Below are 20,306 nucleotides of genomic sequence, written 5' to 3'. Positions count from 1 at the left end.
GGTCTATATCCAAACAGTATGGGCTTCCTGCCCTGCAATGACAGTCTAAGAATTAATTGCTAATCCAACTCAGAGCCATTTTCAATTAATCTAATTACATGTCAAGTGAAGAAATATTTTTTTTTGGTTTGTTTTAAATTTATTACTTAGTAGCTTCACTGTGTGCCCCCTAGCCCTAGCATATTTGCAAAAGGTAAACAAGCGATTCATGTCTACCTGTTCCACTCCACTCAGTATTTTATACACCTCTATCATATCTCCCCTCAGTCAACTATTCTCCAAGCTGAAGAGCCCTAACCACTTTAGCCTTTCCTCATAGGGAAGTTGTTCCATCCCCTTTATTATTTTCATCGCTCTTCTAATTCCACTATATCTTTTTTGAGATGCAGTGATCAAAAAATTGCACACAGTATTCGAGGTGCTGTCGCACCATGGAGCTATACAAAGGCATTATAATATTCTCAGTTTTGTTTTCTTTTCCTTTCCTAATAATTCCTAGGATTCTGTTTGCTTTCTTAGCTGCTACTGCACACTGAGCAGAGGGTTTCATCATATCATCAATGATGACACCTTGGATCCTTTTCCTGGGTGGTGACTCCTCATGGGGAACCTTGCATCACATAGCTATAATTTGGGTTCCTCTTTCCCACATGCATCACACTTTGCACTTGCTCACATTAAACGTCATCTGTCATTGGGATGCCGAGTCTCCCAGTCTCACAAGGCCCTCTTGCAATTGTTCACAATCCTCTTGTGATTTAACAACTTTGAATACATTTCATCAGCAGCAAATTTAATTACCTCACTAGTTATTCCCATCTCTAGATTATTTATAAATGTGTTAAAGAGCAGAGGTCCCAGCACAGACCCCTGGGGAAACCCACTATATACCCTTCTCCATTGAGAATACCAACCATTTAGCCCTACTCAATGTTTTCTATCTTTTAACTAGTGCATATTCCACAATAGGACATTAGCTCCTATCCCATGACTTTCTAATTTCCTCAGGAGTCATTCATGAGGTACTTTCTCAAATGCCTTTTGAAAATCCGGATACACAATATCGACTGGCTCACCTTTATCCACATGTTTATTCATCCCTTCAAAATATGTAGTAGATTGGTGAGGCAAGATTTCCTTTGACTAAATCCACGCTAGCTTTGTCTCATTAATCCATGCTTATGTATGTGCTCTGTAATTTTCTTCTTTATAATAGTCTTTATCAGTTTGCCCACCACCAATGTCAGGCTTACTGGCCTTTAATTTCTTAGATCACCCCGGAACCTTTTTTAAAACTGGCATTACATTGGCCACCCACCAATCTTTTGGTACCATGCTTGATTTTAAAAATAAATTACATATTACTAACACTAACTCTGCAGGTTCATTTTTCAGTTCCATCAGTACTCTGGGATATATACCATCCAATTCAGATGATTTGCTACTCTTGCTACATGGTCTGCATTGCATGCATGCATTCTGATGTCTGTAGTGCATATTAGGCATTTGTAGCATGTTATGCTGTCACTGCTGGTAATGCCAGATATATAACAAACCTGTAGCCATGTGGATTGGTTAACCTTCAGTGTGCAAGATCGTACATACTTCATCATGAAAGCCTGAGCCACCAGACGGCTGAGCCTTTACATGCTGTGTTTTATACATTAGGAATTACATCCTCTCTATTCCCTGGAATGGAGGACTTTGGGATTGGGCAACCAGAGAGAGAGAGAGAAACTTAACTGTGTTTGAGGTGTGGCAGTCCCAAGCCATAGACTGTTTTGGGCCCTGTTAGCCACAGGCCTATGCCAACACTTTCCCCCCTCAAGTAGAGACTTTAACTTTTTTCCTGGGCCTGTGAAGTAACACTTATTTCATGTCTTCAACCTTGTCCAGCTGTGATATTGTGAAGGCCCACCCTCAACCTTCGCTCACAGTATCACAGCAGTCATTTCATATGTATATGACAGTGATGATAAGATATTGACTGTGTCCTGTTGTTTCCTACCTGCAGCCAATGTTCCAGCTTCTGATGGTGAGTAGCCAGGTGCAGCTATGAAATGCCACATGATCAGGTGATCAAGGAGACCTGAAGAGAGGTAAATGGAGCAAGGTGATCAAACAGCTGAGAAGCAGCACCATGGGGAAAAAGCTGTTGGCTCTGCCCCATGTAATGCTGAAGAAGAGGCTGCTAAGGTGTGAGCAGAGACTCCCGCCCTATATTGACCATCTGAAGCCTGTTCAAGGTTCCCCAAGTGCAGATCCACAGGGTGGTCATAAGGCAGCTCAAAGCACAGTAAAACTTGCTCCCTGTGGGAATTGGCTTATAGTACAGAACAAAAGGTTCCTCAAGCTGACCCTAGAGGAATGACAGATGGAGTTGACTAAGATGCTGCTGACCCAATTGGATTCCCTCATGCAGGAGGTAGCATCTCTGCAGCAGGGTGTAGAATCCTTGCATCAAGAGCTAAATGGGTTGAGGGTGCAGAGCTAAGATGGAGATAATAGTCTGACCTGGTTTGCTGCTTTGAAATGCTGAGGGAAAACCTGGGCCAATCCCTCCAAGCCTGGGGTTTTTGTGCCAATTGATTCATTTCTGCTGTGAACAGGAGAGCCAGATCCAGGAGTGAAATGCCTGCTTGAGAGCTCTATGGAAGCAGGAGTTACGAGATTCTCTCTAGGACAAGACACCTTGCAGACCCCAGAATTAAGGCACTCACCTCTCAGCCGCTTTTTGATAGCTTTGTTGTTGCTTTTGGTGACAGAGCCTCAACCAAAGTAGTCGAGCTGCAGTCACCCGAAGATGGTAAAATTGGAGTGGTCTCTTTTCAGAAACACTGCAAGAAGCAGTGCAAGCTTGTGTTAGCATTTCAGAGCTAGGAAATACTTCTGAGCCCAGTGCAGGAGGCAATATGGTGGTTGTCGAGCCAGGTATGTCTTTACTGTAATCTATAGATGAATCAACCTCAGGAGTTATGATGCCTCAATTTCTTCATCATTGTCCTACTCAAACTACACTTGAGGTCATCTGGGACACACTGAATGAAGTTGGTAAAGCTTCTTACTCCTCATATTAATACTGTGGCCCAAGCAATGAAGAGGGTTGAGAGCAAAGTCGATAAATATTCTCTGGATTCAATGAATATTAGGATGAAAGTGGAAAATTTGGGAAATAAGTTTCATGCAGTGAATTTAAGATTCTTAAACTTTCCCATATTGTCTCATGTTTCAGCCAGAGAGATGTTTAAGAGATATTAAGAGAATTGTTACCACCAGTAGTTTCAATATACTATCTGCCAACTGGAAAGAAACAAAGTGAGCCGTTACAGACTGATGTACCTCTGGAGAAGTGGCGTGTGAGGTGGTATACAGAATACTGCCCCTCACCCTTAAGGATAGTCTCTCAGATAGACTGAGCTGCTTTAAACCCATTAGTCCCACCCACAGAAGTGAGATGGGAGAGGTGGAGCCAAGGGTACAGAAAAAGAGGAAGTATAACAGGTAGGGCCTGACTGGGGTTGAAGAGACCCATCGAAGAAAGAGTGGAAGGCCCACCATATGCCTATACAATTTATGCCTCGCGACCATGACTTGGCTGAGGAAAGCCACTTTTGACTTGAGACTTGTAAACTTTGCTCCGAAGTTGGGCTAGAGCCAGACCTGGAACTCAAAGACAGAAAGAGAAGAAATAAGAGGCTGCTTGGGGTGTGGCAGACAACAGCCTCAGACTCGTTTTGGGCCCTGTCAGCTACAGGCCCTGGATAAGACTGTATTTGTTAAACCAAAGACTTTTCACCTGTGTTCCTGGCCCTGTGATGTAACAGGCCTCAGGTTTTCTGTTAATAAAGTACTTATTTTTAGTTTTACACCTTTATCTGGTTGTGTTATTGTGCAGGACTACTCCATTCCCCCCCCCCCCAACCCTCGCTCACAGGATCACAGGGGGTTGATTTTGTTCTGTGTGGGGTTAATTTAAAAAATACTGGTAGATATAAACTGGGTATGGAAAAGATGTTTCATATGCAGAAGGAAGGAAAAAAACTGTATGGGGCACTGAAATCAACGGGAAGGGTCATGGCTGTACATCTCCCTGGCTTTTAATCTTGGATACTGTGGATATGTAGCATGTTGTTTTTGGGATGTGAGATAATGGACATGCAGTAGCATATTGTTTCTCTTAATATATTCAAAATATCGATGGCACTTGCTAACAAACTAAAGTGTAACTCTTAAATACGCGAGTGAACCTCTCTTTTTCATTACCCAATTTATACTTGGAGGAAAAAGACTTCAGACGCTCAACATTCTCTGTTGAAATCAGATAAACAGTGAATGGTTGAATGCTTTGTATCCACTATTACAGAAATTTCTTCCCGATGTGGATATTGCATGAGCTCCTCATGAGTCAAAAAACCCTCCAAGGTCTAATAGTCTTTAACAAGTATGCATTATATTTATGGTTTCTCTTTGCTATGAAGAGGGAATATTTTATTTCTTATTGCTGAACCATAGTTTAACCGGTGGCACTTATCTGGGCAGTAGCGATGACTGTGGCTGGGAGCGCTCTACAGAAAGCTGCCCTCAAGGGGGTCTGGATAGATTCCTTAAAGAAAAGTCCATTGATTGTTATTAAATTTTGGGTTTTTGCCAGGCTCTTGGGGCCTGGATTGGCCGCTGTCGGAGACGGAGTGCTGGGTTTGATGGACCTTTGGTCTTTTCCCAGCGTGGCGGTGCTTATGTGCTTATAGATAGATAGATAGATAGATAGATAGATAGATAGATAGATGCATGGACTGTATTATTGGCAATTAACACATTAGTTTGGAAATAAGACATGTTATTGCTTTAACATGGCCTTAATTTGTGGTTATCATAGTTCAAAATAATCAGCTTAATCTCAATGTGGTTTCAAGTGCCATTGACAGACCATTTTGCTTTTTCAGAACTCAAACAAATTTATAACAAACCAAATATCACGCTACAGGATGCAATGAATCAAAATATAAAGCACAACCCTGCCATCTTATGGCCAAACTTTATAAAATATTTTCTGAAATAACTGTGCACCTGGTGCATCAAACAGTGTAGAAGAGGTTTAAAATATCTTGTGTCACGTGGAAGGGCATTTTCAATATGACATCTAAGTTGGACTTTGGATGTTCTATTACATATTGTGTTGACATTGTAAGTAGTATACCACGTCATATATTGTATTGTTATTTGAATATTTTTACTGCTGTAATTATCTATTGCTTATGTTTGATTTACTCTTACTGTACATCACCTTGAGAGAATTATTTCAAAAAGGTGGTAAATAAATCCTAATAAATAAATAAATAAAATAAATAAATGTACCAAATGCACAAAATCAAGCCATTGGGATGTAGGAGGGGCCAGCATTTTTAGTAGACTGGTTCCCCAGATATTCCAGGAGAGCAATGGGGCACCCTAGGGGCCACTGCTGTGGACTTCATATAAATGCTTCCAGGTACATCTCAACACTGCTCCCTTTTCTCATCTGCTGAGCCCTCCAAAACCTACCAAAAACCCACTACCCCCAACTGTACACCACTACAATAGCCCTTATGGGTGAAGGGGACAGCTATATGTAGGTACAGTGGGTTTCTGTTGAGTTTTGGAGGGCTCACAGTTTCTACCACAAGTGTAAAAGGTGCCTGGGTCCACCTGTCTACAGTGCACTGCACCCACCATTACACTACTCTGGGGACCTGCATGCTGCTCTAATGGACCTGGCTATAACATCTGAAGCTGTCATAGAGGCTGGTGAGTACTATTTTTATTCACATTTTTTGGTGGTGGGAGAGGGTCAGTGACCACTGGGGGACTAAGGGGGGGGGGTCGGTCATCCCTGAATTCCTCCAATAGCCATCTAGTCATTTAGGGTACCTTTATGTATCTTATTCATTAGAAAAGCAGTTCTAGACCAAAACATTGAAGTTTTCACCCTAGATGTTTTTTTGTTTTGTTCCATTATGGCTGTAAAACATACAAGTGTTCAGCACACCCTAAGTCCTCCCTACTTCCGCCTTCAAAATGCCCCCAACAGGCGCCCTTGTGATTTAGACTCAGTGCATACGAAATGCATAGATAGATGTCTGCAAAACAGGTTTCAAAAATACCAATTTTGGGCATTTTTCTCTTTTGAAAATGAGCCCCACAATCTCATTTCCTATGATTTAGTTGTCGTACATAAATCATAAAATATAGCCACATTAAAGCAGATGTACATATCAGATCAAAACATACGTCATAGCTTCTCTGAGCAAATAGCTACCTAAAAAAATATATTCTTTAGAAATACTGTGGACTAGCCTGATGGATCAGTGGCAATGCTGTGCACTTAAAATACAGAAGGTTCCAGTTCAGTATCTAACAAGTCCTTTTACTGAGCTGTGACCTTAGAGTGGGGTTTGCCCATGTGCTAAGCCTATTTTTACCACAGCAATACAAGTGTTTTTTTCTATATTACTGGCCATACGCTAATGTTGCCATTAGCGTGTGGTCATTAAAAATAATTAGCACATGTGCAGTTACTGCCACCCATTTTGTAGACAGTAAGGGCTCATGCACTATTCCTGCACTAACCAGTTAGAGTAGCTATATTACCGTACGCTAAATGATTAGCACAGGAATGCCCACTCTCTGCCCCCGCCCAGTCATGCCTCCCTCAAAAAAAAAAACAATTTTAGAATGCGCACATTTGGAACTTACCACAGGATGCCTGAGCACATCCTGCAGTACACCATTTTAAGCTGCTGCAGGCATGCATTAGGCCTAGGGCCCCTAAATTAGGTCTTCCGTTTCCTGAGATACTAAGAAGAAAAGCAGCTAGCAACATTCACGCACACCTCCCCCCCCTCCCCAAGTTAAGACATAGGACATAAGACATAAGCATCGCCACACTGGAACAGACCAAAGGTCCATCTAGCCTAGCACCCTGTCTCCGACAGTGGCCAATCCAGGTCACAATCAAGATCCATGGAGCAAAGCATTTTGTACTGCTTGTCCCAGGAATAGTGGATTTTCCCCTATGTCCATTTAATAACATTCTATGGCCTTTTCCTTCAGGAAGCCTTCCAAACCTTTCTTAAACTCTGCTAAGCTAACCACCTTAACCACATTCTCCGGCAACGAATTCCAGAGTCAAATTACACGCTGAGTAAAGAAAAATTTTCTCTTATTTGTTTTAAACTTACTGCACACCAGCTTCATTGCATGCCCCCTTGTATTTTTGGAAAGCGTAAACAGACGATCCATATCTATCTTTTCCACTCCACTCATTATTTTATATACCTCTATCATATCACCCCTCAGCCGCCTTTTCTCCAAGCTGAAGAGCCCCAGTTGCTTTAGCCTTTCCTCATAGGAAAGTCGTCCCATCCCCTTAATCATCTTTGTCACCCTTCTCTGCACCTTTTCCAATTCCACAATATCTTTTTTGAGGTGCAGCGACCAGAATTGAACACAATACTCTAGGTGCGGTCATTTTTTAAGGGTGACACCTAATGGCCAGATTCCGCACTTATAGAGGTCTCAAAAGAGCTTGAATGCATGGCACCTGGTCCTGTACCATTGCTGCAATGACTAAGCATGACTGATGTGTTGTCTCTTGTTTCGTATTTGTTGATGGTCTGCCTGTGTGTTTTGTGCATGTGACCAAGGTGTGGTATTCTGCTAGTGTTTATTTTGTGTGCAGGGATTTGTAGCAGTCTGACTCATTCTGTATGTTCAGCAGGAAATATATTGGTATTCTAGGGTGCTGCCTCTTTATAGGTTGGGTTATTACTATTTGAGTTCTGGACATTCTCTTTCAAGTCCCTGCTGCCCTCAAGGAGCAAGCTGGGAAATGCCTATGGGGTCACTGCGATAGTTGATGACAGATCCTGAATGGGGTGAGGTTGCCAGTTTCACCCCTGGCCATTCCAAGGCAATGGAGGGTTAAGTGGCTTGCCTAAGGCCAGAAGGGGACAAGGTGGGATTATGAATTTGGGCCTTCTGTTTCCCAGTCTGTGCTCTAACCATTAGGCTACTCCTCTGCCCTGGATATTAGTAGTACTTCTTTATTATGACATGTTTTCTACAATATATAAGTCCGGAATGTGTTTGTTTTTTGCAGTTTGTTTACTCTGTTTCTGTTATGTAAAGTTTTTGAAATAATCATAGAACATATGTACATGTGGCAGTTAATTGTAGAGGGGCAGGAGAAGAGTACAGCAGTGGGTTTGGCAAGGGACCTGAGCATGGCATGAAGGCGGGACAACAGAGGGGCACAGGTCCGTAGCCAGACCTCGGTGGGAGGGGGGTCCAGAGCCCAAGGTGGTGGGGGGCACATATTAGCCTGCCTCCCCCAGCTGCCGACCCCCTCCCCCACCACTGACCCTCCCCTGCCGCCGCAAGGTACCTTTGCTGGTGGGGGGTCCCCAACCCCTGCCAGCCTTAGTCTTCAGCGTCAGCAGTCTCCAGCACATTTGCTCACTTCGCCGATCTGTGCTGTGAGTCCTGACGTCCTGCACGTTCCTTTAAGTGAAACTGAGCATGCCAAGTTTCACTTAAAGGAACGTGCAGGACATGCTGGACATCAGGACTCACAGCACAGATCAGCAAAGTGAGCGAATGCGCTGGAGACCAGCACTGAAGACGACTAAGGCTGGCGGGGGTTGGGGACCCCCGCCAGCAAAGATACCTTGCAGCGGTGGGGGGGGGGTCAAAAGTGGTGGGGAGGGTTGGCAGTGGGGTCAAAAGTAGAGGGGGACAGGACTAAATCTGTGGGGGCCCATGCCCCAATGGCCCCACGTAGCTATGCCCCCAAACCCACCTCCCTGCTCCCCCCGTTTTCTATTTCTGTTGATGGCTCTCTCATTCTCCCTGTCTCCTCAGCTCGAAACCTTGGGGTCATCTTTGACTCTTCTCTCTCCTTCTCTGCTCATATCCAGCAGACCGCCAAGACCTGTCGTTTCTTTCTTTACAACATCCGTAAAATCCGCCCCTTTCTTTCCGAGCACTCTACCAAAACCCTCATCCACACCCTTGTCACCTCTCGTTTAGACTACTGCAATCTGCTTCTTGCTGGCCTCCCACTTAGTCACCTCTCCCCTCTCCAGTCGGTTCAAAACTCTGCTGCCCGTCTCATCTTCCGCCAGGGTCGCTTTACTCATACTACCCCTCTCCTCAAGTCGCTTCACTGGCTCCCTATCCGTTTTTGCATCCTGTTCAAACTTCTTCTACTAACCAATAAATGTATTCACTCTGCTGCTCCCCAGTATCTCTCCACACTCGTCCTTCCCTACACCCCTTCCCGTGCACTCCGCTCCATGGATAAATCCTTCTTATCTGTTCCCTTCTCCACTACTGCCAACTCCAGACTTTGCGCCTTCTGTCTCGCTGCACCCTACGCCTGGAATAAACTTCCTGAGCCCCTACGTCTTGCCCCATCCTTGGCCACCTTTAAATCTAGACTGAAAGCCCACCTCTTTAACATTGCTTTTGACTCGTAACCACTTGTAACCACTCGCCTCCACCTACCCTCCTCTCTTCCTTCCCATTCACATTAATTGATTTGATTACTTTATTTATTTTTTGTCTATTAGATTGTAAGCTCTTTGAGCAGGGACTGTCTTTCTTCTATGTTTGTGCAGCGCTGCGTATGCCTTGTAGTGCTATAGAAATGCTAAATAGTAGTAGTAGTAGTAGTAGTAGTAGGCATGGACAGAGCATGGAGCGGGTAGGCGTTGGGTTTTTCTTTGGCAAAAGGTTGGCAACCCTTCCTTGGTTGGGAAATGTGAGGCAAGAAGGTATTAGTAGGAAAAGGAGAAAAGAAAAGAGACTTGAAAGAAGGGAGAAACAGAGGCTAGTAATGTGGAGATAGGTTAGAGAAGATGTATCTTTGAAAAGGAGAGAGATAGACTCCAATGAGAGATGGGTGTGGTATGAAAGAAGAGAAAGGAGAATATAGAAAACAAAATAAAGATAAATTGATGAAAAGGGAGAGAAAATAATAAAGAAAGGGAGAATGAGAAAAAAAATAGCCAACCATGTAGAATAAACATTTTAAAATTGTTTTAGTTAAGGAATCATATTTTTATTTTTTTTTAAAACCTTCTATTCCACACAAACACAGAGTTCTAGGCGAATCACAGATTTCATGTACATAATATAAACTTTTCAAAATACAACTCACCACATAACATACATGAAAATATCTCAAAAAGAGATCAGCTGGTAAAAATACAATCAATCCATTACAAAGGCAAATAATCCTGTCTCTTAATTGACTCAATCATCATAAGCCTACAAGAACAAATGTTTTTAATTCTTTAAACTCTTTCAAATCCTGGATTTTTCTCAGCTTCAAAAGGGCAGCATATTCCATAATGATGGACCCGCAATGTAAAAAATTGAACTATGATAGTCATTTGACTTTATCACATGATACATAAATTGTATGCATATCTATACAAATGTAGAATGGTCTAAAAATGTTTTTTTTTTATCTTTTTTTTACAGAATTTTGTATTATTAAAAGTAGAATATACCCCTCAGTGCTACAGGAAATCATAGGTCTTTAAAAATAGTTTAATCTAAGACAGACTTCCTAGTGATCTATGGAAGTAGCGTACTATAGAAATGATAAGTAGTAGTAGTAGTAGTAGTGGATGTTAACTGGTAGCACTATATAAGCGCTAGTAATAATAAATACTTATAACTTACTCTGAAAGATAAATTTCACATTGTTATTCCAGATCATATCCAGGTTTGTAGGGCACTCATGATTGCTTCCATCAGTCTTGGGTTTTTCGGCACCATGTTTGCATTGGTTGGAATGAAATGTACAAAACTTGGAGGTTCAGACAGAACGAAGGCTAAGATTGCTTGCTCAGCTGGTGTAACTTTTATACTTTCTGGTAAGTCCTCAGTCATAATATGTAAAGTAAACCAATATTTATATTCTATACTGATCCCATTCATTTATTTTTTTTCATTCTCATGCCTTCCAGGTTTGTGCTCTCTAACTGGCTGTTCACTGTATGCCCAAAGAACTACATCAGAATATTTTGATCCCAGTTTTATTTCACAAAAGTAAGTATCCCCTTCTGTGTCCTTTCAAATGCACATGAAGAAAAGATAGCATTTTTGTAATTTATTCAACAATTTCACTCAAATAGACAAAGGAAACTCTAATGCTATTCATGTCAACAGCTGCCAGTTTATTTTAGATGTCATGGTCAAGGTGGAGAGTCATTTTATAGTACCGCAGGGTCAATCCGTATTCACTCAAAGAAGAAAGTGCAAAACTAAAATACAAAGAGGTCAAAATTCTGCCCAGGGCAGTCAGCATTTTTTTTTAGGTGCTGGATGCCATGGAAGTTTCATGCGCCACACCTGATACCAGTGCTGAATAGCTGGATATTGAGGCCACTGGCTGTAATCTGGGTACCAGCGATTTTCAGACCAGTATCCAGATAACGGTCCTGATAAACTTACCCCAGCCTTAAGTACATAAGTATTGCCATACTGGGACAGACCAAGGGTCCATCAAGCCCAGCATCCTGTTTCTAACAGTGGCCAATCCAGGTCACAAATATCTGGCAAGATACCGAAAAAGTTCAATACATTTTATGCTGCTTATCCCAGAAATAAACAGTGGATTTTCCCCAAGTCAATTTAATAATGGTCTATGGACTTTTCTTTTAGGAAGCCATGCAGACCTTTTCAAACCCCGCTAAGCTAACTGCCTTTACCACATTTTCTGGCAACAAATTCCAGAGTTTAATTACACATTGAGTGAAGAAACATTTTCTCTGATTCGTATTAAATTTACAACTTTGTAGCTTCATCTCATGTTCCCTATTCCTAGTATTTTTGCTGTCCTGACTTTATCTGGATAGTTCCCACTGTCAGGGCCTGGGATGGAGCATGGTAGAGTGGCTAGGACCACAGGAGGACAGTCCAAACAAGTAGAAGCAGAAAGCAAATACAATTCCAGGCTGGGGTGCCAGGCAGACTGATAGCAGAAGCGAGTACAGCAAACAGCTGAGAAAACAGGGAAAGCAGCAGCAACCAGGAACAGAAGGCTGAATGAAACAGCAGGTAAGAAATCAGGTATTAAGGAGGTAGCAACAGTGATATATGCCATGCACAAGACAGGCACAACAGATGATCAACAAGAGTGTGAGATGCCAAACTGTGGGCTGGCGGACAAAGAGGAGGGAGAGATGCTGGACTGCACACTGGAGTGAAGGGGGGGGTGAGAGAGAGATTAATGCTGGATAACAGGAGGGAAGAATGCATGTTGGACCCAGAGGCAGAAAGGAGGGGGAAACAGGGAGCAATGTTAGACACAGAGGCAGAGGGGGGAGGGGGAGGGAGCAATGTTGGACCCAGAAGCGAAGGGGAGAGAAAGGAAGGGAATAATGTTGGACCTGGAGATGGGGTAAAGGAGAGAAGGGTGCTGGACCAGGTGAGGAAGGGAGGGCTGAAGGAAAGCCTCAACTTATACATGGGTACAGCATTTTTGGCCATATTCTACCATTGTTAACATCTTTTTTTAATGCAAATTAATCATCTTTTGTAGATATGAGTTAGGAACTGCCTTGTTTATTGGATGGGCTGGAGCAGCATTTTGTCTAATTGGTGGGAGCATTTTCTGCTGTTCAATAGCTGAAAGAAGTACAATCCAAAGGTATGGAACATGTTGGTGAATCAAGTATCTACCAAGCCAAAACAATTAAGCTTAGTAATAATGCTGTCACACAAACACCCAGTTGTGCCCAGTGCATTTCTGAGCTCATCCTGTCTTTCAGGTATAAAGAGGGCAAACTTTGGTCCATCAGAGCATCATTAATTTACTCTTGATATGTAATCAGAAGAGTTTTGAAAAGGAGCTTAGATCCAAAATCTAGAGGATATGTGGCTTAATTCCAAATGTTCTTATTCAGTTTTATGATGACAAGGATAGTAAGTTTTATGGTACAAGCAGAGGACTGCTATACATGGTAGTCCATAGCTTGCCTCCTTTTGTTATTGATAAATCTCTCTCTGACCTGGATCTTCATGGGTTTCCAACCCCCAACTCCAGCGCTCTGCAAGAGAACATATATGGAAGCCCATGTTTTGGTAAGGTCTCAGTACATGCACTCACTGCCTGCTTACTGCCACTTAGGATGTACAAAGCAGATATTTGTTTTTATTGAGAAAGTTGTTCCAGCCCTGGGAAAAGGGCATCTTAAGAGCATTCTTCACTGTCATCTACAATCTCAATCCTTTTTCCTAAACTGCAGTTACACAGAATAGGTCACAGTTAAACTACTATGCCTTGCACGAGCAACTGAAACCCCACTATTTGAAGACCACCATCACTTAAACAACCCAAGTAAAAAACATTTGGAATTTACATAGTAATATAGCCTTTGGTTATCATGATCCTCACACTTGGAACTCTGCTCCCTATGATATTAAAACTAGTTCTCTTTTAGGAGAAAATTAAAAACTTAGGGGCCCTTTTACTAAGGTTCTCTGAAAAATGGGCTGTGATAATGTAGGCGCGTGTTTTGGGCAAGCGCAGATCCATTTTTTCAGTGCACCTGTAAAAAAGGCCTTTTTAAAAATTTTGCCTAAAATGGATGCGCGGCAAAATAAAAATGTGTGTGCATCCATTTTGTGTCGGAGACCTTACCGCCAGCAATTGACTTAGCGGTAAGGTCTCACATGGTAACCAGGTAATCGTCTACGCATGTAAAGTGATGATTACCGCCCAATTTCTGCCGCATGCCAGAAAATAAAAGTTATTTTCCCGCACGTGTAGCAGACATGTGCCAAAAATGAAATTACCACAAGGGCCATGCGGTAGCCGGGCAGTAACTCAAAATTGACGCACATTGGGTGCACATAGGCGCCTACACGGCTTAGTAAAAGGGCCCCTTAGCTTTTGCACCAGACATTTGCATATGGTAACTATCATTGCCTTATAGTGAGGTCATATTTTAGTCCTGGGAGAATTCTGCACAAAAAAAATTGAAAATTCTGTGCACAATATTTTAACATTCTACAAAATTCTGCACAGTATATTTTTTTTGTGTGCAGAATTCTTTCATTACAAGGACTAACTCCTCCTACAGAGAAGAAATCCCCCACCCCACAGCTGTTTCCTTTATCAGGTTCTCCACCTCTCTCTGATAATGTATCCCTTCTTCTCTGGAAGGTCATTTCCCAGTTTTCTCTCCCTCTTCTCCAGGTAAATACCTCCCATTTTTCTCTCTCTGCTCCACCCCCTCTTAATTCACCTGTTCTCCACCCTCTAGCATAGGGGTGGGCAACCTTTATACACAGAGGGCTGCATAAATGTCAGCACTACCCCTAGAGTGGTGCAGTGTTACGTAATATCGGAACCAGAAGTACACAGAGCTCTATAGACCTTTTGTGATAAATCGATTAACAAAAATTTAACTAAAAATGATGAAAACAAAATGCTAGAGTGGCTATTCTGAAAATATTTGTAAAATACAGTATTTGAAATTGCTAAAGCTCTGGCTAACAATGTTTTCTGAATGTACTTTTCATGCTCTTGGGGTCGCATAAAATTCAGTGGTGGGCCGCAGGTTGCTCACCCCTGCTGTAGCAGCTCTCTGACGTCCACAGTTCTCTCCCACCCCTCAGCATTTACTGTCCTATCTCATTTTCTCTCTCTAGCTCCCAGGAAGGCCTAAGTTTTATCCATTTCCATGACATCCCCTCTCCCCCCAGGCACAAACTCTACCTCTTCTCCCCTTACCTCCTAGCACACACACCATATCCACATTTCTCCAGCTTTCCTCCCCCTCCCCCACCAATGGCATATACATACCATCCACCTTTCTCCAATTGCACATACTCCCTATTCCACCTGTCTCCAGCCACACAAATACCCATAGCACACATTGTATTGACCTTTCTCCAGCCCCCACAATCACCCCCAATGCCACAAACTACATCAACCCTTCTTCAGCCATTATCACTCCATGATAGCACAAACAGTATTACCCTTCTCCGAGCACCCTCCCACTCTGCCAATGGCACCAACCACATCCACCCTTCTCCAGCCAGCACCCTCCCCTCTGGATGGTGTGATGAAGAGGAGAAAATGCATAGATGCATACTGGGGCCACATTCTCCTTCTTTGCTATCTTGGGCATAACTGTTCCTTTGAATCACGCAGGCCTCCAGACAGTCACTCAGTTTAAAAGAACAGTCAGGACCAATATGGACAAGAAGAAAGATTCTTCTTTTGATCACAGCAGCAAGGAAGGGAGGCAGAGCCTGATTGTGTTCCTCGATATCTTAAAGATGTAATTCAAGAATACCAACTCGTTAGATCCTTGCAGTCTGAAAATTAACTGTGGCATATACTAATATACTAATACAAGGAATACTACATTTTTGATAGCAGGTCGACAAATTTGGCACAAATTACCAGGTTACCTGAGACTGTATAGTAGCAGGGTTCAATTCAGTAAATTGCTGAATGCATATTTGTTTGAACATACACGGTGGGGCTGATGTTGTCTGTTTTATTTTGAATATTGTATGTGCTTGTTCTTGTTTTACTGTTTCTTTTCTTGTATATGTGTAGGCGGACTAGAAATTTAAAAATAAATAAATAAAATAAATTACGACAGGAAGGGAGGCTGGACTATATTGTCTGTTGACAGAGTGGTGGCCTAACGTATATTTGTTTCAATACTAAACTGATTTATTTGGTTCTTCTCAAGTTGTAATATTCTGTAACACTGTCTATTTCAGTTTGAATTGTTTTCTTTTAAGACTGCTTTAAGCTTTTGTATTGTTAACCTGCTCTGATTATTTTTTATGAAGGTCACCATATCAAGAATTTAAGCTAATATAAACTAAACTAAAAGTTTATTACGGGATATCATAAGGAACTGTGATTGGTACCATGTTTTTCTTGATCAGAAAACTATTCGTAATAATTTTTTTTTAAACAGGTGATTGGACCCTAGTTAAAAATGGGAGGATTAAAACTTTTGTATTTCCAGTTGGGTTGTGTGGAGAGTATTAACCCCTGTATTTTAAGGTTATCAGTCTTTTCCAAAAGGCTAAAAGAGGTTCTTAGCTCTTGGCTCAGACCTTCCACTTGAATTTTAGGGGCCCTTTTACAAAGGCGAAGTAGGGCTACTGCTTTCCAAATCGGCCCTACCGCTGGGGTAGTGTAGGAGATATATTTAAAAAAAAAAAAGAAATGCACAGTTTTCCATGGTAGAAAATAATTTTCTATTTTCTTCCGCAGGGAGCGTTCCCAGCACTAATCGGCAGTGCGGCCACATTGCCGCGCGCTGCCCTATTACTCTGGGGTTAGCGCGTGAGCCCTTACCACATACTAAGTAGGTGGCGGTCGGGACTCAGGCATTAAATAGCCGCACGCTAATTTTAATATTAGCACACATCCATTTACTGTCCCATTTTTTACAAAAAGCTTTTTTCCTGCCACAGTAAAATGTGGCCTAGCACGCACCAATTTCACACGCCAAAACTAGTGGAGATCACTTTTTACCGCAGCTTAGTAAAAGGGCCACTTAGTCAGAAAGAGACCTGAGTTATAGAAGTCAGTGAAAAGCAGGGGCGTAGCCAGACCTGAATGTTTGGGGGGGGGGGGGTCCAGAGCCCAAAGTGGAGGGGCACAGTTTGGCCTGCCTCCCCGCCGCTACCCCCGACCTGCCACTTCCACACATACCTTGGTTGGCAGGGGTTCCCAACCCCTGTCAGCTGAAGCGTTTCGCCAGCGCTGTCCTCTACGCATTGCCTGCCCTGTTTTCCCTCAAGTCGTGTAGAGATGTTTTTTCTCTCCTGGTAATGGGCCACTAAAACAGATAATGAGAATCAGGTGCTCAACATACAGACTTTCTATCTATCTCTTTATTTACTTATTTATTATGTTTATATCCCACATTAAACATGAATTAGGTTGAAACATAGGAGCATTTAAAATCTTTTTTTTTCCCTGTGCCTACATTAAAAGAAAAAGATAGCATGTAGGAATTTGTTCCTTTTGTTTTGTGAATTGCAGTGGTATATTATACAAGATCCACAACTTGCAAATAGTATTGACTTTGTATCGTTAGCAAAGAAGGGGAGGAAAAGACTTCAGATATCCGGTAAACCTCCACTCTTGCTTTTAATGGTAGGTACCGCTCCGCTCAGCTTTTACTTTCAAACTTAACGTTTGTCTCTGTAAAGTAGCTGGCGGGCATCATCATAAGTCAGAAAAATCTCGCCCTAGTGTTTCCCCTCTCTATTTATATACTTTATATTAATTATTTTTTTTATCAAAGTTCAGAACGAAGGGGACCGGCACTTATCTGGTGTTAGGTTTACCCTGGTGGGTTCGCTCGACAGCGAGCTCCTGTTTCGCTCTTGCTTCATAAGGAACAGGACCTGTGCTTTCATGAAACCTATAATCAAAAAATACTGGCTTAAAACCATACAGAGAAACACATCAAAAACTCATGGACTCGCATCTAACTTAGATTAACACATACCTTCTATCGTGTTGGCTTCTGCCTTTTCATAATCTGCCTACCTCTACTCAAAATGGCTCCAAAATTTAAACTAACGTCAGCCTCATCTACCAATCAGATTCAGACCTTTAATTTAAAGGGGTAGACTCACTTCAAGGTTCAATTGAACCCCATCTTAACTACCCTGAATCTTTTAAATGCTTTAAAGAAAAGCCTTCCATTCTACCCTATTGTTAAGACCTACTGGGGCTAAGGAACCGAGTCTGTGAATCCAACATTGTTCCCTCTGGACTAATTTTCTCTCTCTATCTCTCCCCTCTCCCCCCCCCCCCCCCCCCCCGTGGTGATTCTGGGACATGATCGATCACTATACATCTGTAGTCTTCTTTGGTGACTATCTAAATGAGTATGCCCCTCATATAGGCCTTACCTGCTTCCCCAATCTGTCCCTTGTGCTACTGCACCATTGTCATTCATCTGCTGGAACTCCTTCCATATATCGACCAGTTGCTGTCACGCCTTCGAGTGAAGCAGCAGTTCTACATTTGCTCATAATTCTTTCCTCCCTTCTCATTGCGTGATCGGATATCTTAATAGAATGTATAATAACATCAGACCATTGCCCTAAATTTTTTTCCTTAAATAAGTTAGCAATTTTGGAGTAGGAAGCATGCCTGAGTAATAAGTGTATTTGTTGCTACCTGGATTAAAACCTTTCCACTCTCTAATTTTAACCAGATAAAAAAACATTTAGTTATATAAGTTCACTATAAGAGTTTGTACTTGTTGGGAGATTAGTCTGTGCCTTCCTACTGTATTTGTCTGGTGAATCATTTATAGGCCAGATTATGTGTAGATTGTTTAAGTGGAAAATTAATTTAGATATAGTTCAAAAAAAAACTTTCCACAAATCATCCAGATAATATTTAGCAAATCATGTTTACAACTCCCTGCTCTCTCTTACTATTTCTCTCCCACTCTTCCTACCATACCCATATATCCAAATTGTTTTTTAAAATATAATATAGATGTGTCCTCCCTGCCCAACATGCAGTTCATACCTCCACCTTTAATATGATCTCCTACTTCTTTCTTTTGAAGGTGTCTCAGCCTCTTTTGGGTTCATTCAGGGGACCTTTTACAGAGCGGCGGTAAGCCCAACATGGGCTTACCTCACTCTAATCTGGAACTACTACCGGCCGAGCGTGGGTGCCAGTATTAGTTCCAGCCCCAGCACACACCATTTGCTATGCTACTGAAAATAGCTAGATATTTTCCAGTGTGGCGCTAATCCAGCAGTAATTGGGCAGCACTGTGCGCTACCCGGTTACTGCTGGGTTAGCGCGGTAGCCCTTAATACCACCTCAGTGGGTGGCATTAAATGCTCCCCCCTGCATGGCCATGTGGTAAGTGAAATCTTACCGCATGGCCATGTTATTTTTTGGCCTTTTTACCTGCTGCAGTAAAAAGGGCTGCCGCTAGTGCAGGGCTCTTTTTACTGTAGCTTGGTAAAAGGACCCCTCAGGGCATAAAGATTAACCAAAATAACTTTTGTCAATTCTCCCAATTAACCAGTCCTTTCACTAAAGCTTAGTGTGCACTAATGGACATTAGCGTGCACTGTCATGTGGTCCATAGGTGTAAAATAGGATGAGCAGCATTTAGCACGCACTAAGCTTTAGTAAAAGGGCCCCCCTAAGTGAGCTTACCTTAATCATTCTCTCCCCGATCATATACCATGAAAGACACGTTTCCTTTTTTTTTTTTTAAGACCCTATAGAGAAGTGTACCAATTCCAGTCTCCTCTCTGTAACTTAGCTGCCTTTGATAGGCACAGCTTAAGTTCTTGAGTCCAAGCCAGTGGCATAGCTATGTGGGGCCAGGGGGGGGGGCTGGGCTCCCGTAGATTTGGCTCTGGACCCCCCCTGCCGACGACCCTCTCGACCCCCCTCCTGCTGCCAACCCTCCCCCACCGTGGGCTACCTTTGCTGGCGGGGGACCCCAATCCCCGCCAGCCGAAGCGGTCCTCTTCTTCCCGCAAAGGCTTCGTTCTGTTTCTGACGTCCTGCACTTTTTGTACGTGCAGGACGTCAGACTCACAAAAACAGAACGAAGCCTTGCAGATCTCCTCTTTTTTCTATTATACTATTTGGGTTTCTGCCAGGTACTTGTGACCTGGATTGGCCATGGTTGGAAACAGAATACTGGGCTAGATGGACCATTGCTCTGACCCAATATGGCTATTTTTATGTTCAGTGAGGGAGTGTTCTTAAGGAAACCCTGCCTTGTACCACATTCACAAGGGGTTATGCACATTCTGGGTACACACTAGGGAACTGCCTAGGGGAAACACTGACCTCCCCCCAATGTCTCACATATAAGAGCTGAAGAAGAGTGCAGTCACACAAAATGCTAAATCATATTCCTTAAGTAAAATGGGGCCATACCTGAAGAAAGAGCTGATGAGTTGAGAAGACATAAGAGAAAAGGAAAGAGTGGTCCAAGTTGAAAGGAGCTATAAAAAAAATGCCAATAGATATTTAGAAACATAGAAACATGACGGCAGATAAGGGCCGAATAGCCCATCCAGTCTGCCCATCCTCAGTAACCACTAACTCCTCCTTTTCCTAAGAGATCCCATGTCTCTGTCCCATGCTTTCTTAAATTCTGACACAGTCCTCATCTCCACGACCTCCACCAGGCCATTCCACGCACCGATCACCCTTTCCGTGAAAGAGTATTTTCTCAGATTCCTCCTAAGCCTATTTCCTCTTAACT

The 20,306-nt window shown here is 42.6% G+C and overlaps 1 protein-coding gene across 4 annotated transcripts in view; it reads left to right on the top strand.

Moving 5' to 3' along the window:
• Positions 1–20,306, top strand: part of CLDN10 (claudin 10) — a 121,730-nt gene that overhangs the window by 93,943 nt on the left and 7,481 nt on the right. For 2 of the 4 annotated variants that reach the window (XM_030201375.1, XM_030201374.1), the window contains exons 2-4: positions 10,761–10,922; positions 11,016–11,097; positions 12,593–12,700. In XM_030201375.1, coding sequence (XP_030057235.1) covers positions 10,761–10,922; positions 11,016–11,097; positions 12,593–12,700 — 352 coding nt within the window. Of the gene's footprint in view, positions 1–10,760; positions 10,923–11,015; positions 11,098–12,592; positions 12,701–17,077; positions 17,192–20,306 lie in introns of all 4 variants that reach the window. The other 2 variants (XR_003941955.1, XM_030201376.1) reach the window with 2 other exon arrangements.

Source organism: Microcaecilia unicolor, chromosome 4 (genome assembly GCF_901765095.1).
Source record: "Microcaecilia unicolor chromosome 4, aMicUni1.1, whole genome shotgun sequence".
In the NCBI taxonomy this organism is placed as follows: Eukaryota; Metazoa; Chordata; class Amphibia; order Gymnophiona; family Siphonopidae; genus Microcaecilia; species Microcaecilia unicolor.
The sequence above is the reverse complement of the archived record's forward strand: the minus strand, read 5'-3'. Positions and strand labels throughout refer to the sequence as shown.